General features: G+C 40.0%; 2 protein-coding genes across 2 annotated transcripts; one reads left to right on the top strand and one right to left on the bottom strand.

Annotated features, from left to right (window-relative positions):
- Positions 1–1,258: 1,258 nt before the first annotated feature.
- On the top strand, positions 1,259–16,044 carry cmtm4 (CKLF-like MARVEL transmembrane domain containing 4). The gene is made up of 4 exons (XM_079163398.1): positions 1,259–2,038; positions 7,711–7,887; positions 12,869–12,967; positions 13,531–16,044. Exons 1-4 carry the CDS (start codon positions 1,853–1,855, stop codon positions 13,693–13,695), a joined length of 627 nt encoding a protein of 208 aa, XP_079019524.1. The 5' UTR covers positions 1,259–1,852; the 3' UTR covers positions 13,696–16,044.
- A 188-nt stretch (positions 16,045–16,232) lies between these two features.
- Positions 16,233–24,452, bottom strand: LOC306699664 (CKLF-like MARVEL transmembrane domain-containing protein 3; the record flags this gene model as incomplete). Its single annotated transcript, XM_079164361.1, has 5 exons — positions 16,233–17,866; positions 19,143–19,263; positions 19,389–19,484; positions 19,628–19,783; positions 24,336–24,452. 5 exons carry the CDS (start codon positions 24,450–24,452, stop codon positions 17,838–17,840), a joined length of 519 nt encoding a protein of 172 aa, XP_079020487.1. The 3' UTR covers positions 16,233–17,837.
- Positions 24,453–24,602: the final 150 nt, after the last annotated feature.

Below are 24,602 nucleotides of genomic sequence, written 5' to 3'. Positions count from 1 at the left end.
CAAACACTGAAAGAGCACAAGCATCACCAAAGATGAAAATTGTTTGTATAGCTATTCATATTGTAGTTTAACTAATGGGCTAATAGGCTGTTTCGATGGAATTGCATTGCCAGACAACAGCTTGGGTATTTACTTCCTGTCAGCTGATGTCATTCACTAGACTTTAACAGGAAATAAACTGGGACACATATGCTCTGTTTACATTTACAACTGTGAAATGGTCTACAGCCAGAAGAAGCCCCTCTTTGTACCCATCCCATATTATGAAAGATGAAATGACTACAGTCCCAATTAATTCCATCAGAATCTCTTTATCTACGTAAACATTTCATAATCTTTCTGATTTAAGTCCTAAAATGAAGCTTTCTCAAATCTATATTTTTTCAACTGAACTTGTCATTCTTTTTTAATTGCCTCTATCCATCCTACTACTCCAATGTCCCCTGGTTTAAGCCTTAACAGTTTGCAACTACATTTTATTGGCTGATGCATTGTAAGGGTGAATCTTCACATTTGTATCTTCTTTATTGTTTGTAGTTACACAGCAGGGCCACTTAAAGAACTGAACTCTCCTGAACTGAAATGACTGTAGTGACTGCACCACTTTAGATGAGGATAATGGGAGTTAGTCACATATCGGAGACTTGTGCAGCATCCTTAGACCTCTGCAATCACCTAGGCAAGATTATAATAACCCAAACTACCACAAGAGGGCAGTAAAGTACACGGAGTCGCAGTTCATTCAATTTCAAGAAAGTTAGGCCTATCCCTGAATTCTGAAAGTTTACTTGATCTGACATCTGATTTAAAAAAAAGATCAAGAATGTTTTGTTGTCACACCTGCATCGATCAATTTTGAGAAAATAGCTGTAGAAAAGCAGTCATATTTATCTGTTCTTATATTTTAATATGTAAGCTTTTGTTTTAGACACATAAGCTTTTCAAGATAATACAGCCCAAACATTTAGGATCAGTTCAGTCAAATGCTACCCCGGAGGATAAAGTAGCTGCGGTATAAAGTCCATTCTGCATCCACACTGTAATCCTGTGGAAAATATAAGTACTTTCATCAGGCCTGGCTGGAGGTAACGAGCAGGACTGCAGATGGCACACCGACGGTGAGGAAGGACCAGTCCGAGAAACAATGCAGCAGAGCCCGGTCCTGTTGGTGTGGTTCGGGCTGGATTCGTTTTGCAGGCTGTTTGGGAACACTTAAAACGGGCGCAGAGCCGACACAAGAATGTGCCGTTTTCAGAGGGGCGGAGACAAGCTTTCCTCGCATCCATAGCGAGTCGAGCGGCGCACGGGCACAAGCCTCACTGTGGGCTGCCGTAGAGAGACTAGCCTAAGTTTACAATAGGAACCAGTACGCTCCTCTCGATTCTTCTGGGCCACAATGGGTGGATGTTTTTTCGGCCGCAGAGAGGAGTCACACAGCCCGGTAAGCATTGTTTCGGTGCTGCTGAACTAACCAGAATCGTCCACGCTGAAGTGACACTAGGATTCGTACAAGTGGCCCGCTAACATAGTTAGAAGTGCGGCTCTTTAGAGAGAGAGACGCAACATTGCAACCAGGAGGAAACAGCGCAGGGTTACATAAAACGGACCCCAGCCTGGTTTTGCAGCGCGCAATATTGAAAGCGCACCCGTCGCGGCTGTTTCCCCCGTCGGGTGGCCATGAAGAGTGGACTGCCTGGTTTCTTTTCTCCATCCACTTCCAGCCTGCATGGAACAAAGTGTGCTTTTTTGAAACACAACCTGCGCTCGTGAGGTGGATCCAGGCGGTTTGTCAGCGTGGGCTTGTGTGTCGTAACGTTGCCAGTTGAGAGTCCAGCTTCTCCCGACAGTCATCATGAGGACCACCGAGGAGGCAGAGGGCTTTGACGGCGAGGCCTCCAACACTTCTATGATCTCCGGGGCCAGCAGTCCGTATCAACCCACCACCGAGCCCGTCCATTCGAGGAACGTTTTGGGGGGGATACGGTGCGACATGGAGTACCTAAAGTCGTACTTTGGGATTTTAAAGATGGTTGAAGTGGTAAGTTTGAGCACATCACTGGAATGTCCATAGATGTAGCTACAGCTAGCCTGCACATACAAGTCAGTAAAACTAACTGTGACGCACCGTTAGTGGATCACATCCACCAACATATGGACAACATGGCTCTGCAGGGAAAGTGCTTTTCTCCTTTAAAGCAATACTCTTCATATGTTAGATAGAAGTCAACTGTGTGGTTTTAATGCCCAACATGTTAATTCAAACCGATGTGGCTCTACAGGTCCTGGTTTACTCTGCTCCACACCCCCTAGAGTGGTTAGTAAGGGTTCATGCTAACAGTATGCCTACCACCCCGTGGCACGTGAAGGTTGCTAGGATCCCAACTGTCAATTTAGAGAATTTAGCTCAGCTGGTCAAACTTGAATGACTCTTATTTTGAAGGATGCACATTGGCTCCAATACAATGGTACAGTATTTAAGTGGTTATCCCCAATAGTACATTTGTATCATTATTTGAGTGTGTAGTATTTCGGTAGGAACCTGGCATGTTTACATGTAGATAGACAATTACCTTTCAGATGTGTGCCCGCCCTCTGCTGTTCCCCTGCTGTTCCCAAAGACCTGTGGGGCCACTCAAAAATGCACCCAGTGATAGACTGTGTATCCTTAAATATGAATAAATGTTAGCACCATTTATTTGTCAGGATGTAGTAGTTACTGTAGGGGGGGGGAATAAACACATATTCACTGTTTTTTCAAATCAATCCGTTTTAACCAGATGTCTGAACTGAGACAGAGGCACCAACAAAGCAAGAAGAGGGCTCCTAAAGCTCTGGCAATTCACCAGAGGAGGAAATATCTATCGAGCCAGAGCCATTTCTTCTCTTCTGGTGCCAAAACACACAGGCCTGCACACTCATTCACATGATGTAGTCTGTCCACAACAGGAAAAACCATGGAGTTGAGGAAGCTAGCAATTACCTCTAACAATGTTTGTGGATAGCACAAGCAAACTAAAAGTCCCAAAAACTGCAGAGTTCTGGCTTCTCTGCTTCACTTTTCAAACTTAAGTTTAAAAAGCTTGTGGCTGTCTGAGTGTCCCACTTTTCTAACAGACGTGCACAGTCAGCCTGTGCAGTTGCAGACAACTGTGATGTTTACTTCTGAGTACGTGAGAAGGAAGCCATCTGTCATCAGTGTGGGAGAAGTTTGGAGCACCCAGTTACTAAGAAGAAGATTCATATTCACAGTCTTCCTCAAACAACATCATATTGTCTTTGGCTTGTCTGCTGAATGACAGAACAGACTTTTTTTAGTATTTCTTCCACATCCCCAAAGCTTTGTCTGACTAAAATTGGTAACATGATTTGATTGAGACACTAACGAGATTACAAACTGACGAGACATTTGATGCGAGTTTCTGTGCATTTCGGTCAACGGCTAAAAGGTATCAAGGTTCAAAACCAGCCTTTGTTCACAACATTTACCACCAACGCCCCCTGATACAACTAGAATGTAGATGCTGCTACCAAAACAGCACAACGTAGCACAGAAAGATAGAATGCCATGCAGATATTGCAACTCTGCTAATGTACCTTTTAAAACAATGATGAACAAAACAAGTGCACGCCCATCTCTCTGTGTTCCTGCAAGACCCTAAAGATGTTTCATGTATATGCAGTCAAATATAACAGCTATGGCACAGCTAAGGTAAATGCATTTTTTAAAAGCATTATCTTACTTCCTTCTGTTTGTACTTGAATGGTTTGTTCAGCGCTGATGCTGACTTTCCAGTTTGAGCTAGTCAAATCTCCTTCACCGCCAAGGACGGGACCATTGAAAGTCATCCAAGTTTACACTCTGTACCTAAGAGGAGGCCTACAAGGCTTGCTGCCAAACGCTAATAGCTTCACTGGCTTGCGTTTTTATTGTTCTGTCCTCTTAACTGTTTAGCTCCGTCCCGGCTGAGGCTGTGTGGTGATCTTTTAGAACTGATTGATGACGATACAAAGCTGACTGTACAAGGACCTCATGCAGGACAGTTTCCGCTTGATCTGGAAACACTGCGGAGGAGGTTTTGTGCCTGTTATTCACATCACTGTGTTAAAGGAAAGTTGCTCCGTGGCTGAAAGGGGCGGTAGTCATGTGTTGTTAATAGATCGTCTTTGCACAGAAATAAGTGGTTGTGGAGTAATGGTGAGCATCCATGCAAAATTGACTGGTACAGTACTCCTACATGCTGCATTGTACCACACACTTCTTAAAAGGTCCTCGTCATTTTTTGCACACATGGAGTCTTGCTGTATGAAATACAGGTTGAATGTAATGCTTTTGTGAGTTAGTGTGCCCTCAATACCTCACACAGCCCCTCTGGAAATGTCCATACTTCCTCATGACTTTGCCAAGGAAACCTTTACTGACCCTTGTTTACTGAGAAGCTCTCTGTTTCCCAATGCACAGACTAAGGTGCTAATAGAGCGTAGCTGTTTGTTTGTTTTTCATACCAGAGCACTAAAATGCATTTGCACAGGATTTTATAGAGCCATTGTACTTGTACGCAGGCTGCTGATCCGTACAGATCAGAAACAGCCCCCTGTAGGATGTAACCTGAGCGAGGTGTGTCCATCTTTGTCCCTCTACTGTGACTGGGTCAACAAAGACCAACTGATATTCAGCGTATGACAGGAATCTGATACCTTGTCGGACCCGACAGAACACCAATGAAACCCTCTTTGTTTCCAAACAAGCCTCATGTCTTCATGATGATTAGCAGTTCACTCATGATGGTATGTGAACCCACGTTTGACTATTCTAACAAGTGATAATTACATATTTTGCTACGATGTTTTGTAATGAAGTTACCAGATGCTCCCAAATGTCAGCGAGCACTTCCTGCTCTGAGAGAGACTGCATATGCTAAATTCTCTTCTGGTCGAAACATTACTTACTCGGGGCTTGATGGGAGACATAAAGACAACAAGGACATTGTGCATGCATGTGGGGAGACGTGCATGCTGTTGCCTGTACGCACGGCAACGCACACTTACCTTATTCCCTGGGGTGAAATATAACCTGCATTCAGGCTACTTTTTCCATCACATACACAATTGTGGGCGGCTGCTGAAGCATATTCGACAACTTGGGGTAATTTATTTTTGTGCACGAGGTCCCACAGCACTTGGGGTGCAGCATATAATGTTGCATAGTCTTTCCAGCGAGGCCTATTTGCTCCTTCATGCATTTTCTGCCCAGAACAGATGGTGTGTAAGAAGGGGATCTGAGTTCTAGAGGCCTTTTTAAAGGCAACTAATAATGTGCATAATCCCAAAGATAAGGATTTGTGTGCATGAGGGAGAGAGAAGAGAAAGAGAGTTGATGAACAGGTTGTGTAGGGGTGAAGGTTACTTACAAGATTATCCAGTAGTGCTTTGTGATCTCCTTTGGCTGCCTACCACCTGCTACAAATGGACCTGGGAAAAGCAATATGCTTTCTTCAAGAGATATGACCTCACCCCTCGGCCCATGTAGCCCTCCACTCCCATTTGGGTGTAACCTTTTTGGTTGTGTTACAGTCACAGACGGACTGCTATCCAACTGCATGCTCTAATATGGCTTCAGCAGCTGCACAAAATGAAACTTTTGTCATAACGCTGGCCGGACAGCAGATGGGCTTTCTCTTGTCTTTGCTTTAGCGTGTTACTGGTAATGTGAAAGCTGGACATGTTCTGTACATGCTTTGCTCTCTAGGATCTTTAGGTGTTTCCTGTGAGGCGATGTCTAAGCCAGAGACTTGGAACATTGGACCAAGAGTCTGTCACAAACGGTAGACTCTGCTCATTAATCTGGATAAACAGGCTTGAATGTTGAGCTGCTGAGAGCTAGGAGACAGGAGGAGGGGTCGTCTGCTAATGAGACTGTTTGAGTTTGTTCTTAAATGTATTTGTTCAACAGTGTCAAGCAATGCAACTAGTTGTTGTGGTGGATTTAAGATCGGAAGAAAATCCATATTGGGTTTCACAAACATTCCCAGTGTTAAGGTTTTAAGAAGTATTTCACTTTGAAGCTTGATGGACACTTCGGAGTCAGATTAGCGCCTTAATAAACAAGTTTCAAAGATCTAGATTCAAGTGCTTCTGAGAGTCCTAAAGACTTTTCTGCAAAAGAAACGGGACAACTGTCTTATCTCCAGAAAAGGCTTTGCTGTATAATTGGTTAAATTCAATTACTTCCAAAAACGTTGTTCCAAAGATAACGGAAGTCCCAGAGTGGCACACAAAAACAGGAGAAATATAAGTTTGCAAATAACCATTCCCCTGAAGTTTGTCACTTCTCAATGATGAACTTTGAGATTTGTGACCAGACCAGTCTCCATTGTGACAGAATTTACGAGTCATTGCCCTTCTTACATCTTCTATAAATAAGGCCTATTTTATCTCTCATTCCATCTTCATATCAATAGATGTTCAGAACGGAGCTTTGCATGGAGACCATATCTATTATTGTCACGTCATTTGTTTTAGTGGCAAAACATTTGTAAACATTCTCTTGAGATGGGGCTTTATGAAATAAATAATGCTATTCATATTTATGAAATAATGTCTTCTATCGATATTCTTATTTATACAAACTAATAAGTGAAAATATAAACAACCCCCAATTCATTTTTGCAACTACAGCGAACCACAGACCCACCCCTGTACAATCCACATGCTAATGACTTTATGGTCTTTATTTTTAAAAATCCGTTTCATCAGAGCCGGCATCATTACCCCGCAGCTTGGTATCAAGTGATCAAAGCAACCTGCAGTGTCTTGCTGATGGAGAATAAGCAGCTTATGAAGCCGCACTTCAGTCAACTCCGTCCTGTACCTTCAGTGAATGGAGGGGAGCTAAACACAGACGAGACTCCAGGCCTGCCATAGTTGACATGAAACTGCTCTTTTGGGCACAAAATGAGTTTGATACAAAGAGTAAAAGAAATGTAGCAAATATTGTGCCAATTGCAAAAGCTCAAAATGTCGCCGTGGACTATTTTCTTACAGTCTAACCTCCCATCATCCCTCAACTCATACCCATCATTACACAATATTATCAACGTTTAATACAAAATGTAGAACCTGCCCCTCTCTGGTAGACCAAGCAGATCTGGTCTAAACTAGTTTAAATTTGGCTGCTTCAGGTCGGTAATATGTTGCAGTGGCATTCTCCTGGTTCTGTTATGTCTCTGAGCCAATCGGTAATCTGCGTGTGGTTTCGTCGGAGGCTAGATGGCAAGAGGAGCACCTCAATAGCAGAATTCTTCCCATACTGTGGTTTGTTGATGGATGTTGGCTGGAGGGACGCCTCTTCTCGGGCTGCCAGGAGTGAGACATTAGAGATGGGCTCACGACCTCTGGTCTATTCATAGGACGATCCCTCCATCATCTGGAAAGACACTCACTTAAAGTTACAGAAATGGCTACAGTACCCCTTTATCCTTAAGAGCAGTACAACCAGGAATCATTTATTTATCATTTATCATTTGATACCTATCGAACAAAATATAACTCTGAAAATGTGCATGACAGGGCAAATTCCAGCCGTACAAATCCAACGTGTGGTGTAATTGTGTCAGGGTTTATGGGTTTGACTGATGTCACACTTATTTGGAGGGTGAGACATTTAACATGAACAGTCTCCTCAACATGTCCTTCTCCTGTTCCTCACTTTAGGTCCTATCACTCATCGGATTCATCTGCATAGAGACTATCATGATGTGTTCTCCCTGTGGAGGAGTGTACTTCTTTGAGTTTGTTAGCTGCAGTGCTGTCGTTGTGACAGGAGTCCTCCTCCTCATCTTCAGCCTCAACCTACACACCAAGGTGCCCCACGTCAACTGGAGCCTCACGGTAGGTACAGGCGGACCTAATGTGTCATCCGTAGGATGCCATAAAAAAAGTGATAGTTTCATACCCTTGTATTTATTTATTATCAGGCTTAACACAAGCTCATTCTACCAGCAAAACTGTGAAACTTTAGTGATGATGGAGCGGGTTGGAAGTGCAAACGGCTTCAGTGTTACGACCAGGACAAGCATTGTCAGCTGTAGGCAAATGAGCTGGTGGGTGTTCTCCAGCAGATACTGGTAGCCTGTCAGTATTTGCCTACGTACACACGCTTGTGTTCTGAGCTGCTGCCAAGTATCCTTTACAGAGAGGAGTGGGGGGGGAGAAGCCACACAGTGTACATACTGTAGTAAAGCAGTGGATGTTAAGCCAGATGTCCAAATCCAACCATATCAGATTGCTTTATGGCATCCTTGGTTCAGTATTCCACCTCATACATGAAGGGAGGGGGTGCCTTTGGCTTCTACTTTTGGTGGAATGACACCAAATTAAACCTTTTTACAGTCTCGGAGAGGCAGTCCTTATAATCTAAAATCCTACCGTTTTTCTATTGTGTTGAAGATCATGTGTAATGATACTTGTTCTTAGACGTTCTGTTCATTTTCTCCGGAGGCTCACTGGCATTTCTCATGTCAGCTCTCTCTTTATTATCTTAATTATTTTTCCATTCAGGCGTTTAATCGCCAAGAAATGTGCAATTGTCAACATGTATTATTTGTGTGCACAGGCCGCAGTAGTTGTGGGCTTTTTAAAAAATATATAATTACATATGTTTGGACGACAACAAATTCTGTGTTACAACACAAAAACCCTGTTCACTTTTGGTGGATGAACTGTGGCAAAGACGGACTTGCAGTTTGATTTCACAGTCTGTGCCCCGACTCCAAGCTGTTGTAATTAACAAGCAAATGATGCTCAGTTCCACTCCACAGTTGTAGGTTGCACCCCACGCTGTTTATGTCTATCAAGTTCAAAGCTGCTCCAGTCACATAAGGCCTCTGAGAATTCCACCGTTAGAAAGCTTTTCAGTGTTAACCAAATGTTCACCCCTCTGCTGCCTTCCCCCGTTTCCAAACTCTAAACCCTGGACTGACGCTGCCGTTCCTCCCCTGTGAAGTGAGCTGTTTTATAATGCGGTTCGGGGGAGGGTTTTGATCGTACAATTATGTGCTACGTGATCCCATCTCCTCCAATTCACCCTCTGTGATGACTTTGGCAGCACAGAGGGGGGAAACACAGGTCCTGACCGCCTCTCCCTCCCCTTCAACAAGGAAATGAGCGCAGTCCAGGGATATTGTTGTAAAGCCACTTGGTGACTTTTAGTTTTTAAGTTGAACTTCAGCGTTTAGTTCACGCGAATGAGCTTGCCTCGCACAACCGGCTAGAGACGTACGGGCAGACTACTCAGTGCATTGTTTTCCAAATAACTGTCGGCCACGCTGAGGGGTTGTGGGACAGAAATGGGGCGACCCTAAGGACACACACGGGGAAGAACATTCACAGCCTGAAGGGGAGGGACAGGGACAGGGAGAGAGGGATAGTGTTGTTGTTCTCCGATCAAAAGGAGAGCATCGGTTTGAAAACTCTGCCAGTGTGGCCGATACATTTTGTTTTGTTTTGTTCTGGGGACAGACGGTATCTCATCGCCGTTAATGCATGAATGAGTTGGGAAGGAATGACTGGGCCTGTCACACATCCTTACACACCAGGAGCGTAACGCTAAGCTGCTGTCTGCTTCTGTTCGTGTTCCAGAAATATCTGTATTAGTTGAAGTTTATAAATGTCGTCAAGATTGCTTCATGTTCTGTGTTAAATTGTTTTCTGCTTCCATATTTAGTTTTCATATGTATATTCAAGTGTCATAAGTTTAACTGCCAACAAAATATACAAAAAAACTATATTTTAACCACGTGCTTAAAAAACATGATTAGTATTTGAAACTGACATTTTGGCAAATCTGCAATTCCCGTTCACATTGTAGAGATGACAGTTATTTGGATAACTTGTTATACTGAAGTCAGAATCTAAGATCAGAGTTTATTTGATCCCTTATTTTTTGTGATTTCTAAACAGATTTATGTTTGTTTTCATTGTTCAAATAATGTATTTGTATTAAATGTACATACCTTTTGTCGAAACCTGTACTGGATAATATCGCAGGTAAAGATACCTGTTTGGTCTCAACATCATTTACCGTGTGTGTGTGTGTGTGTGTGTGTGTGTGTGTGTGTGTGTGTGTGTGTGTGTGTGTGTGTGTGTGTGTGTGTGTGTGTGTGTGTGTGTGTGTGTGTGTGTGTGTGTGTGTGTGTGTGTGTGTGTGTGTGTGTGTGTGTGTGTGTGTGTGTGTGTGTGTGTCCTTTCTTGGATGGCCCTGTGTTATTCTGCCAGTAATGATCTCCATCTCTCTGCTGAATCTGCACACACAGCTGAGGTTTGTGGTTATTATTAGCCGTAGTCATTAATCTATCATCAGTTCAGACCATAGACCACTCTGCTCGTGTTGTATTTACTTTACCTACAAGCGGAATCCAATAAAAGCTTTCTTGGTTTTGACAGCTGAAGTTTGCCACCCAAGCAGACAAAAGGCATGAAATACTTCCCTACTATCTTTATTTGTCTTTCAACAAGAGTCAGGCGTAGATGTGAAAGCCGGAGAGACGTATTTTTGCATGAAGCTTTCCGACTCTGTGGGACTAGATTCGACTGTCAAGAGAATAGATTTCATAATTAGTCTTCTGCTGCGTCCTCTAGGGTTTCCATAGTTGCAGTCCAAAAAATATTTCTGGCTTCTATCCTGAGGGCACAACAAAAACATAGAACCACATACAGTTGCATGGAGCAACATGTGGTACAATGCATCCCTTAACAAGCACCTTTTTTTTTATTTTTATGCAAAAACCCGATATACAGGCAAAAAACTAAATTATTACTGACTTCTGATGACAGTCCTGATCCTGATTTCTTCTGTAAGAGAACTTGTTGGAGTTTACTATTAAAAAGACCACATTGTTGATACAAATGGGGTAAAAATATCATATAGTTTAGTTTTTTTTGTATATTTTTTACTGCTGTGTTGTGGATGCTGTCTTGTTACTTGTAGCGGATAAAGTCATGGGGCCTTGTGCTTTTTAGGGAATGTATACATAGTTGGTCAAGGTTGACAGAGGTTTCAACTGGATTGTCCAACTGCTTGCTGTAAGTACTAGATCTCTCCCCGTTAGTATAGCAGACAGTATCTCCGCATGTCACTCTGATGACCACGGTTCGATTTCTCGACGGGGCAAAATATTCCATTTTTAGGGGTGGGAGTAGCTCAGTTGGACTTGACCTGGGTTCAACTTAAACTCAGTTAATTTATGTTTTATTTTTCAAAGCATACTACTTTGGTTCAACGTTCTGAATCTCAGCAGATAGAGAGAATACTGTAAAACCACGATACCAGCCGATAATGAGCCACAGAGCCAGTGGTTTGGTCCAGTCTGTGCTTGTGTTATTTAAAGTTTTACAGAGTGCCGGCCTGGTTCAGATGTGGAATTTATGAACTGAGTGAAGCAGAGAGGCTCAGGGTCAACTTCAGGGACTGAGCTGACTGGATCGTGAGAGAAAATGGGATCTGAAAGCTGCAGAAAAGCCTTTCTACTCCTGAGAACAGGACACTGGAATGTTAAACAGTATTTCCTGTCTAACCAGTTGGGCGAGATAGATGGGAGCGTGTGTTTGTATTGTGAGCAATGTTTGTAGTGTGCATCGGAGTGTGTCTTTGGGGATGTTTATTGTGTGTCTGTGTGTGATGGGTGGGGTTATGATTTTGTTGTACATTGACTGTGCCAGTTAGCATGAGGTGTTACGGTTCCATACTGATTAAATTGCACGATCAGTTGCAGTTGTTCTGTCCTGCTGAGTTGTCTGTTGTGTCTGTTTCAGTCTTTGCAAGACCGCTGTTGTATGAGCGTTGTGTGTCATATGAGTGACCACGCCATGATCACTATCACGCATGTGATCACGAGGGCCGTGCTGAGCACCTCGTTATTAACCCTCCCCTAACTGCCTGCACTGCTGAGAACAAGAGAGTGAAACATCAAAGGGTAGAATCTCTTTCATTCCCCTTATGTGTAAAAAAGGGTGGGGGATGGAGTGAGTTATGTGTGTTTGTGTGTAATATGAGGTGCTAGGTGGCTTTTAAGTGTGTGCTGTTGGTTTCTTTGCCCTCCTGCAGTTTTACAGTTGAGTTTAGCAGGATGTCCTACCTAGATGTGGCATCAGCCTTGTTGCTGAGACAAATGCAGGTTTGAATTGTGTCAAAAATGCCTCAAATGTGTGTGGACTCTAAAAGGGATTCATTTATCTGTAGCTTTGATATTAGCATTGATGCAGCTTTACGTGCAGCATTCTTTTTGGAATACATTTCAGATTTCATAAACACTTTCATTGATGTGCTTTGGGGTAAGAAAAACAAAGATCTCCTGCTGTGAGGAAAAAATATTAAAATGTAAAAAACAGGAGGCCACTGTTAACTGATAACATTGTTTGAGCGCTTTAGTTGCATTGAATTAAAGTGTTATGTTAAGCCTCCTGTGTGAATAGATATTTTGTGTATGTCATTGATGACTTTTTTGAATTTAAATATGACATATACTTCATGTGGGGCTGGGGATTGAACTGTAATACATTTTTGGTTTTCACCAAAATGTTTCCAGATGAAAAAAGTACCGAAAACTGGTATCACATGCTCTCTTTTTAAATCTTTTGATCAGCTAGTTCCTGATTTATTATTGTTTTTTTAAACAACATGTATATATTCCACAACTGAAACTCAAACATTGCCTTCACTGTATAAATGTATGCAGACATTTAATTTCATGCTTCACCACTGACAACATGATAAATGACAAATCATTTTTTAATTACTCTGCATCAGCAGCATAAAAATAGTATTGATGAACATCTGGTTTCTCATGTAATGTTTGTTTGTGTGTCCCGGTAGGATCTGGTTAACACGGCTGCCAGCACCTTCTTTTTCTTCTTGTCGTCTCTTGTGTTGGCCTGCATCAACCATAACACTGGAGCTGAAATAGCAGCAGTGGTGAGTAGTCAGAACCATCCTTTTTATATAAGATATACAGATACAAAACATGGCAGACATCTTTACAAACCTCCTTATCAATCATCAAGTTTCCTATCAAGGCATATCATTAAGAATTCTTACTTATAAATATACTGAGGCATTAAAAAGAGCTCAGCAAAGATCTCATTTAGGTACCCGACTCGATATCTCATATGTGTGGCCGAGCAGAGCACAATGCAGGAGCTGTTCCTGGTTGTGTTTTGTTCTGACCAGATCATTGAATTATCTGACTGCTGCTGCTGCCTGGTAGCTCCAGTTGCTATCTGATCTGAGTCACATGCTGCCTGATTACTGAGCAGATAGCATGTGCTGCCAAAAGCAAACCTGAATGCACATTTCTTTAGCACCAGACCATTTGTGTGTTTTTAGCAAGCATAATTAAAGTCATTCTTCTGTGTATCTATCCATGCAATTGAAAACATGTAAGCTTTTAAGCCTAATCTTATCAGTCTGTACACGTTTGGTCCTTTTTATTTCCCATTCAAATTCAGACATTGTTCTTCTACTTCCTGTTTCCACAGATCTTTGGCTTCCTGGTGACAGGTGTGTACGGTATAAACACCTTCCTGGCGGTGCGGAGGTGGCGCCGTGGCAATGGGTGTCAGGGGGCGGCTCAGACCAGCGAGTACATGCGAGCGCGCACAGCATCTCGTGGAGAAATGGAGGCAAGACCCGAGCTTGCGTGAGAGCTGGCAGACAATCGGACTAAATGAAAGTATTTCATTCAAGTCTTGAGTGGAATGGCCATCTCAAGATCACCACATGCTTGGGACTTCTCCTGACAACACCTCAGCTGTGCTTTCTGCCTGCGCAGCCACTGAATGAATCTTCATGTCAACGTCACAGTTGAGCTCTGAGGCTTTGTTTTTCAGGCACCCTGTTTTCAGTGACACATAAAGACTCTAAAGTGAAGAGCTCCAGACAGAGTTGAAGGTATTCTCTGTTTCATCCACATGTCTTTCTAAGTCAGTATGAAGGATAACTTCCACGAAAGAAGAAGGAAAAAAGTGCAACTGTGCACTAACTAGGTGTTGACTTTTCAGAAAGTTTTGTGTTTCACTGTGAAAGAAGTCGAGTTAAAGAAGGTCAACTTTTGTACAGTTTGCTTATTTCCCGCCTCTGGCTGTGAAGCCTGTGGTAATAAATGTGACCGTGGGTTCAGGAAACCTCTGGACCAGAAACATACAGTTAACCTGCAGCACAACAGACGCACCATAACTTTACTGTCCTTTCTTAGATACTGACATCAGCCTTTGGTTTCTACCTGTGAGCAAGGCTGTAGATATTTTAACCTAAAGATTACACATGCTGATGTTTGTTTCTCTTTCGTCTTGACTAACTTTACAAATGCCTTTTTAACGTGTGACCTTTAGCCGCTAGTAAGATCTCTCCTTCCAGCAGTTATTCAGTAACAGAACAAGGTCATTCTTAACTGCAATAAAGACAGGCAGCACAACAAAAGTTAAACTTTTTGAAATGAGTGAAAAAGAGCTACTTCTTTGCAACACAAATGCATCCACTGGATTTGACACAATAATGAGACCAAAATAAAAGTACCTTATTCCATCTATTTAATCCCCAAAATATTCACACTAGCATTCCTAAAATGGTTATTTCAAGGTCTGTGTTAGGGCAACACTGTGAGCCAGGAGTGATGAAGTTATTGGTAGCTTGTTACTTTTGCACATATCCACGGCTTCAGGTAAGAGAAATGTTGACGGTGCATCAGTGAGATTCATTTTGAAATCAGTAGGTGACCTGTTGACCCTAATAGACTGTTTCTCAGGTATTGACACACTCCCTCCCTCTTTAAAACTTAAAAAAAGATTTGAAACGAAATCACAGGGTGCCTCTAACTGAACGGTGTATTTCTTAATTAATGCTTTCCTAATTATTAGACATGACATGACTATCATAAAGAATGAAAATGACTGTAACTGATACTTTCATTAAGTGAAAATAATTGAAGGTAGAGATGGTCGGATGAAAATGCGGTACTTTTAGCATTATTGTCACAGCTTTTATTAAAATGTGTGCATATATCTCCAGTATATTATCACACTTCATGTATTATGAAATCACTATCATTCCACATTGCAGCTATTATAAAGCTCCTACATGCCGAGCGCAAAACAGATTTTATTTGTTTTTCTGTTCCCCTAGTGTATGTTACGAACAGAAAAAATGCTTTATCTTGAAAAATCACATATTTGTTTTTTAAGAAGGAAGAAATTTAAACAGAATTGTTGGTGTCTGATATCGTTTGAACGCATTGAATTTACACTACAGTTACACTTTGTGTGTTTTTTTTGTTGTATAAGACCTCTAAATGTAATCCGGCTGAGGAGAGTTTGTGCTGGGTCTAAATTGACTCTATGGCGCCACCTCCTGGTTGTCATCTAAAATGTATTCCTTGTGATTTCAGACGACTGTTAGAGTACAGCCAGATAAGTGTGTTGTGTGCGTGTGTGTGCGCATGTGCAAGAGAAGGACCAGAAATGTGTTTGACTGTGGGTTCAAATGAAAATAAAAACCATTTGGCTTCTTAAACAGCCTCAGAAGTTTCCACATTATACAGAAAGTTTGATAAATCAGGCTTTTCTCATGTTTTTAGTAACTTGTGCCGCGTACAACTGCTGTTTGTCCTGGTATGGTGACCAAACTACTTTTATGAATAGACAACATCTATTCTGCTTTTCTCTTTCATGGATGGATTTGTGTCTGAGTGATGTAAAAATATTTACACTTTGCAGCACAATCATGCAAGTGCATTATGCTATTTGATAATATCAATGTACCATCATATCAGTCAAAAACTATCAAGCTGCAGCCCTGTATATACAACTTGTTGCTAGTGTGTAATGGTCTATTTCTATAGAGAAGAGGAGAAATTACTTTCACTAGTTTCCAGATCGCACTATAAACGGTGAACATGCTCAGTCTGACTGTTTGGATGAAATTGGAGGCGAGATGCTCTTCTCTTTGCTTTTAATTCTGTGTGCTTTGATTAGAACACCACGTCTTGAACAGCATGGACCCGTACTAAGCTGTATTTTTGTGTTCAAAACATTTACAAAAGGCTTCACTTCAGTTTATAGTGACAATTTAAATAAAGTAATTTGGACATTATTGAAAATAGCTCACTTTTTTTATTCAAACTTGTTTTAAAAAAAAGCAAAACAGTAAAAAAAAACATCTTTATATTTCACCAACAATAGTTCAGCAAGGGACCTCCTTTATAAAATGCTGCTGTGTTCAACTTTTTTTTGTTTATTTGTTTATTTGCACGGCAAAGGGGTATGGTTGAGTTTTGTTGCTGTCCAGTGAAAATCATGTATCTTCAGTCTCAAGGATTCTGCCTGGATTCACCGTTCAAACAAAAAAGAGCCACAGAAGTAACACACTCTCCCATGAAAGGCAAACAATGTATAATTGCAACCTTGGAAGTATTTGTCTAACCATTAATATGCCAAATCCTCTCAACAGTTGAAATTCCACATGAAAGTTAGAGGCCACTGTTTCATCCATCTTCAAATCACAGTGCTGTTGTAACACTCGTGCAGTGCAGTGTATATTACATAAACAGTCGCTGTGGCTAGTGCGTGTAATTCTTCAGTAGTGGCGCTGGAAGAACTGAAGACTCAAAGATGCTTTTCAAAACAAAAAAGATTCACATATAGGATATCTAGCATTTAACAATATAATAATGCATTAAAGGGCTTCAATGCACTGTTATTTACACACACACACACATCGGTTGTAAGAACCACATACAGTAGACAAACTGAAACGGAAGAGGAGAGAGTCAATCAAACTTTGGGTTAGTTGAAGAGATTTCTGTCACATGACAACTTTCAAACATGGGTCATTGGGTCACATAAAAACTAACGATCCACAAAAGGTTGTCATGTGATAAAGCAAGCCACAGGAATTCTGTTGAATCAAAAGTCCAATTTAAAGGAAGACAGGTAAATATTATCCTCAAACTACAGAAAATGCACTCTTATAGAGTTTAGACAATTGGACAAAGGTTGTAACCAGCCAACCTGCAACCAATCTGTTCTTCTATATACTGTACATGTGTTTTTTTATAGAAATACTAAAAATGTATAAATGGTGACTCACATGCTTCATTATTGGCACACCAGAACATGTATTCAATAATGACATTAATTTAGTGTTGTACTTTAATATGTCTGTAAATAGGGTCGCAGTACGCGCCCAAAAGTCAATATTGATCATTATTTTAGGTTTAGAGATATGCTCCCACATTCAGATCGTACAAACAGCTTCTGAGAACCCAATATCATGAGACCCAACCATTTCCCAGCTTTATGATCTTTAAGGTACAAGGTTGGTATTTATATTTTCTCCAAATGATCTAAGACACTGAATATGAGTTTGGGCACAAAAAGAGCAAAGCATGTTTGGCATTATTTTACAAACTTCTTGCAATGACCAGTAAATTAGTAACTTAAAAAGACCAACATCAGCTTAGACTTGTTTCCTGAATGTCTTGATCAACAGAATTCAAAGAGGATAAGTAAAGAGGGTCCGAATGCCCTCTTTATACATGTTTGGCTCTAAGGGACTATATGGAGAGTCCCCAACTTCAAATAAATGCACATAATTATTAGAATTAACCAACAAGCAATGTAACTATGTGGTGATTGCTGCACACAGTATCAAAGTAACCTTGAGACACAATTATACACTCGCAGATCTTTACAGATGCTGGCTTCGTAGTGGAAATTTCTCCTGCAAAGTTTGTTTTATTTTGTATGATCAAACTTTTCAGCTGGTCTCCTGGTGGGGTTGGTCTGCGGTCTCAGTCCGAATCAGAGTCTGAAATCTCATCTAAAAAAAATGAATAAAAACACACCTCCGGTATCAGCATGACAGGGGAGAACTTACATTAATAAGTACAACTTTGGTTAGTGTTTCGTGCAAAAATTTGACTAAAATTTAACTGAAAATATGACAAAAAAATTATAATATGACAAAAAATGTATAGTATGCCATAAAAATAAGCCATAAAAAAGTATAAGATGTGATTAAAAAAAAAAGGTCGTTAAAAATGTAAAAAATATAATATGCCATAAAGAAAATCGTAGTATAATATGTCAGGGATCTCATAAAGATGGCATACTATAGATATCCCTTAAAAAGTCATTAAAGTCGTTGAAGTAAATGTCACACAAGCCCAAAATAAGTCATAAAATAATGTCATGGTATAGTTTGCCACAAAAGTCATAAAAGAGACTCATTAAACTCATAAAAACAAATACATTAGAAAAGTAAAAATGAATACATTAAAAAAGTCACAGTATGTCAAATGCAAATGTTTTTAAACATATCATATTATATTATGTCATAAAAGATGTAATATTGTAGTTTGCCAGGAAATGTCAAAGTAAGTAGCATAAGAAAGTTATTAAAAGAGTCAAAAAGTCAAGAGTGATGTAAGTGATAGTATAAAATCACTAAAAAGTCATAGTATAGTATGTCATAAAAATGTCAAGGTATCGAATCGATTAAAAAGTCAACTCAATATATCATGCAATAAAAAATATCATAGCAAATGTAACAGTATAATATGCCCAAAAAAATCATAAAGAGGTCATCGTATATCATTAAAACATTATAGTATATGTATGTGATAAGAATGTAATAAAATGCGTCATAGTAAAGCATGTCATAAAAATGTCATAGTATAGAATGTCGTTAAAAAGGCATTTAAATAATTTTTTGTATATTATGTTATAAAATGTCATGAAAATGTCATAGCATAGTTTAATTTGCCACAGTTTAGTTAGCCATTAAAGTCATTAAAAAAAGTCATAGAATAGTAAGTCATAAAAAATATCATTAAAATATCACAGTATACGTCATAAACGTAATGTATAGTATGATATAAAAAAACATGTTATGGTACATTATGCCAGAACAAAAGTCTTACAAATTAATATAAAAATGTAATTAAAAGTTATACTATAGTTTGTTATAAAAAATGTCATGAAATTGTCATAGTATAGTATGTCATAGAAATTCTAATATAAAAGACATACTGTAGTATGACATACACATTTTATAAAAAGTCACAGTATGTAAAAATGTCATAAAAGGTCATAACCTTGCTGTCTTGATGGCTCCTCGTTGGACTCCCCTCCTCCTTGCTTTAGGAAAGCGGCCAGCTCATTGAAAATTAGGTAAAAATCTAAAGCAAAAACGATGGTGGCAATGAACCCAAATATCTGTGAAAAAAAGAAATTTGAAACAAAAACTGAGATGATTCCAGAAAGGCTAGCTATTTGTGTTCTTAATACATAAATAATGGTGGTGTAGGCTATATTGAGATGAGCGCAAAAGTCGACTTTACCCCAGCAGCCTTAGAGGAACCGTCCACATATTTGGATACGGAAATGATCGAGATGATGAAGAAGATAATGGAGGCAGACACACATCTCATGAAATCCTTTGAGAGAAAAGCAAGAAACACTATGATTAAGAGAAACTTCATATCACTGTGCTATTTTTCTTCTTTCAGCATTAAAAAAAGTTTTACAATCAAGCATATCGACTTTAAAGTTTTACATTTTACGTGAAAATTGCTCTCACCATAAGAGGCCACAGGAAGCCTTTAAACCTCTCATTGAATTTGGTCGAGTAAGCGAACAACAAGAAGAGAGCAGCTAGGAACTCCAGCAGAGGAACCGTCACGAAGGCTGCTGCTGTGGATGCCGCGAAACACACAAATGACACAAAGGACAGTGCCTACAGAGACGATTAGAGAGAGAAAAACATTATGTACAGTATGGGGGGCAGAAACAAAGACGTTATGGTGGGTCACAGGCCTAAAGCAAAAACCTATTGTATTGTATTGCCTTTCTAAATTGTTCTTACCTCATTCATGCAAAGGGCCACTCTGCCTGCATGCTCAAAATGTTGTCGTAATAAATAAAAAGCAATACTACATATTTAAGAAACCATTTTACATATTACAATCTTTGTAATACATTTTTTCGAGCCATACAATTATCATTAAAAGTCATAGTATAGTATGAAAAAAGTTATAAATATTCATAGTATAGTATGTTAAAAAGAGCAATTATTAAGCCATAGTGTTGTTTTAAAAAAAAAAGGCATTGTAAATATTTGAAAATTGTCACAGTATAGATGTTAAATTAAAGTTTTAAAGTTACAGTATAGCGGCGACTGTGGCTCAGCGGTCAAAAAAGTCATGTTTGGGTTTTTTTAAGTCCTAAAAAGTCCTAAAGAGTCACAGTACAGTATGTCAAAAAAAGTGTTTGGCTTGTCGGTCAAAAAAGTCATTAAAAGTCATAGTATAGTATGTAAAAAGTAAAAAATGATAAAGTATAGTAAGAAAAAAAAAGAAAAATTGATTTAACTGAATTGTCTTTGCCAAGCAGCTTTAAATTCAGGTTATTCAGGTGGGAAGTGATGTCGTCCAAAAAGCAACGATCTTTAGGGTCTTTTAATTAATTAATTAATTTTTTTGCTACAAATATCTGGAGGGCCAAATCATACCTGATGGTAGGCCAACTGTGGCCCGTGGGCCCCACTTTAGTGAACCCTGGTTTAAAACAATGGAGAGTTGCGTTAACCCTTTGACCAAAGGGTTAACTCAAACCTTGACGTTTCTTTTTGGGATAAAAGATAATTAAGAGCTTTTGAAGAAGTCACTCCTGTCTTGAATTCATATTTAAATAAGTGAGCTGCTTCAAGCCAAAGGCAAATTTATATTTTAAACACAACTGGCTAAATAAAATGAATCTTCTTTGATCTTCTTCCTCTGAGATAATGTAAAACTGTCCCATAGCTGAAAGACTGAGGGAATTGCAGTTTCAGGCCCACTTCCTGTAAGGAGATACAGCTGTTGAAAGATAATGTGTTTTCGGAGTGACTTGTACACTGTTACACTGAATCTCTCTTGTTCTCTCTCAGACAAACATGCACGTGCAAGCAAAACCATAAACTTATAATGAAAGAGGACGTTCAAAAGTGCTCTTTGTTTGCTACAAGTAGATACAATGAAAGTAACTGAGCCTGCCCTGTGTTTGACGCTCTCCATTAGAAGTGCTGGACAGATTATATCAGTGCAAACGAATGCAAGTCCAGACACTGTAATCTCGGACAGGCCCGGCCATCTTGTCTTTGTCTCAGTCAGTCATCCTACACTGGCCTGAGGATAGGAACTCCCCCTGACTGAACCCAAACCACTGCAGCTGCTATTACTTAAAAATGCTGCTACTGAGCAGAGTCCTGTCAGGGATCGATACCATTTCTACATGTTAATTAGAAGCCTTTCTTTGAGTTCCTCAGTAGTTTATGGAGAATAGGGTCTGGGATGTTGGGATGACGATGATGCACTATAAAAATAGATGAGCTGGCATCTCTACATTTTCTTGTACTGTACATAATCCGGCCTTAAAAAATCTCACATCAGAAAGGCAACTGTCTGGTGAGTGATACTGTATTAAGGCTGCAACTAACAATTATTTTTTAGTTCCAATCCTATTTTTGTTGATGTTGTAATTAATGGTTTGGTCAATGAAAATAGTGAAAATAGTGAAAAATGTCCATCACAACTTCCCTGGGGCCTTCATAAAAAATGAACTGTACTTTAATGAACTGTACTATGAAGTGGGGTCAGATGGGAGAGAGCGTGTCTTCAAAGCATTGCCCTTAAAAGGTATGAGTCTACTGAGTAGGTCTTGAAGGTAGTGAAACTTGCTGTGAGTGCTTTTAAACTCACAAAAACATCATAAATCCTGAGGCCACAAACACATTAGGCTGCATCCTGAGCTAAGGATTCTGACAGTCCAATCAGTTTACACCACCTAGGCAGGAGGCACACTTTGCACACATTTACCGCACCATGCAACCTTTATTAACAGCTTGTTTGCATTTTGAAAATATTTCAAACGCTACAAAAAAATCTTTTTCCAGCAACATTAGGTTTACACCCTGTGATTTCACATTCCTTATTGGGCCTGTTGCTGGCTGCGACTGAGAATCCTAATGAGAAATGCACAGTACACTGACACACTGCGTACAATAATGCGTGCTCAGCAGGATCTGTGTCTGACTAATGCTCCCAAGAATGGAAAAGCTATGGGCTGTGTTCACTTTACTCACATCTAACAGTGGACTTCATTAACTGTGAGCTCATATAACAATATCTGTAAGCTTTAAACTGTATCCAAAAGACAATGCAACTATGATACTATATTCTGGGACAAAAAGCTTATAGCTACTGTACAGCGAGGAGGTTGTGCAAAGTACAGTACCATACAATACAGTACAATACCAGGGATGGTTAAAAGGCCATGGTTAAACTAGTAAAATATAAAGCTAAAACCAAACTAATCCCAATTTACTACTGCTCCACACCAATGAACAGCCATGGAAACTTAAACTTTAGTGTAAAGGGTCAGTTCACTCAAGAAAGCAATGTGTAAAAAGTAGTTCCAGTTAGGGTTGGGAGATATGACAACATAGTGTGAGACAACGGAGATGTGTCAACTGTCAGCGATTTCACCATACTGCTTTACTGTGGAAGCTATCCTTTTTATATCTCTGGTTGTATTACATCATTTGTACAAAGTTGCAAACTTCGATCAAAGACTGTTATATGGCAGTTTGGGATTTTTATTTTACTTTGTGATGGTCAGGTATTTCATTTAATTTAATGGATTAGCCAAATATTCTGAGCTATTCTGGTTATAAATGTGTCAATTGATTTTCCAGAAGATATACTACATCACATACATCACATACATAGAGAAGTTTTCTTTCCATTCTATGGATGTTCCAGAGTAACAGGGAAACTGTTTCTGTAATAAAACACTGTTGTTGAGTTTTTAAAATGTAATTTCTCAACAATGTGAGCGCTTTAAAATTAAATTCCATTCCCCTCCATTGTATTAAAAAACAGATCTCAAAACATGCATGATTAAAACCAAAATGTGAAAGGCCACATATTACTATCAGTAAATGAAACGTTTTTTCAGAATTGTCTATTTAAACTGCCCCTTTATGTCAAAGATAAAAGTTCAACCAAACAAACCATAAATTATAAAACATTAGGTCCTGTGCCACCTCACACTCTTACCACAAACACACAGCAGGATTTCCTCCAGAGATTAAATTAGCAGGGGTGGTAAAACACAGATGTGCCGACACAGCTTTCTGATCAATTTAATTATAACCTAACAACCACATTCATTTCAAATGCTATGTCATTTGCAAATAACACCTCATCTCTTTTTCTTGAAGCCTAATGTCCTCTTTCTTAAAGATGTTTTAATATTCTCTGATTTTAGAAGAGGTTTTGTCTGCAGTCACAAAAGTGAGTCTTACCAATGTAAGCTTAAACCAGGTGTACACTCTCAACCACATGCACATAGCAGCACACACTTCTGCTGCAGTCAGTAGAGGCCAGTTGGTTTTTTAGTATACAGAAGAATTTTAGCCTAGGGGTGAAGATAGCGGTCACATTGTTGAGTAGTAAAGAGGCTGTATCGTGTGTGTGTGTGTGTGTGTGTGTGTGTGTGTGTGCAGGGGGCTGCTGAGCTCAGCATTCACACAGCGGACTGTGCTCCAGGCTACATGTTTGGGGGATGTGACTGTGAGGGAGATGACTGCTCGCTCACATGACACTAGTTTAAGGGTTCATGCAACAGTTAGTGCAGCGAGACCCTTCCTGTAACAAATGCATGATGCTGGTAATCTCCCCACCCTCACCACTAACACCATCACACACACAGTCAGTTCCCTGCTTTGTTGAAACCTACTTGAACAGAGAATAAAAAGTAACCACTATACTCTATAAACGTTAACATAGCTGATTTTAAATTGGCACAACACTGAGAGACTGAAGCTTGAAGGGTTATTTAGCTTGATCACTGACAGCACCGATGGCTCTGTACAATGGACAAGATAGTTAGAGTGGTCTTCATGCAGTGTGTCTATAATCCAGTACAAATGTTTATTCCAAGTTCTAGAAGTTTACCTCATAGTTGCTTTAACCCCTCACTGCTCCTCCCTTTAATAATAGAAAGCCTGTGACGGAAACTGACTGACCCATATTTAAAATTACAGTAAAACAGTGAATTAAAGTTGTTTCCAAACGTGGATTAAAGCAACACATTAGCCTACTACACGCGGCCATAAAGCTTTGAGAACAGCAAATAAAAGTATCCAAAACGTAGCGCGCTTTGGGGTTTTGTGCGTATCTGGCGAAAGCAATGGCAGAGTAAGAGTTTCATTTGTTACAGAAGTGATCCCTCTGGTCATTTCTTACCACTTCAGCAATAAGCAGCATTCCTTTCCTTGAGGAGGCGAACTCTTTGCTCGGGAGAACAGAGAGAAGGACATTCTGGCGCGGCCGATTCGAGTTGGGAGCCTCGATGTCTCCCATGGTTGGAAAAAGATATCAACTCTCCTCAAACTCCAGATAGCTCAAACTACTACGTAACGTAACGGATTCAAGGCACAAAAAAAAAGATATGCGGAGGCGTGAGGCTTCTCGTTGGTGGAAACGGAAACAATGACAGCGCGGAAACGCAGC

This window comes from Pholis gunnellus, assembly GCF_910591455.1.
Source record: "Pholis gunnellus genome assembly, chromosome: 1".
Taxonomy (NCBI): domain Eukaryota; kingdom Metazoa; phylum Chordata; class Actinopteri; order Perciformes; family Pholidae; genus Pholis; species Pholis gunnellus.
This window is presented reverse-complemented; position numbering and strand designations above follow the sequence as displayed.

Excerpts from the sequence above, each read along its gene's own strand:
- cmtm4 (XM_079163398.1), top strand. The coding sequence starts at position 1,853 with ATGAGGACCACCGAGGAGGCAGAGGGCTTTGACGGCGAGGCCTCCAAC. Across the intron at positions 7,888-12,868 it reads ACGTCAACTGGAGCCTCACG|GATCTGGTTAACACGGCTGC; the intron begins GTAGGTACAGGC and ends GTGTCCCGGTAG. Across the intron at positions 12,968-13,530 it reads GAGCTGAAATAGCAGCAGTG|ATCTTTGGCTTCCTGGTGAC; the intron begins GTGAGTAGTCAG and ends CTGTTTCCACAG.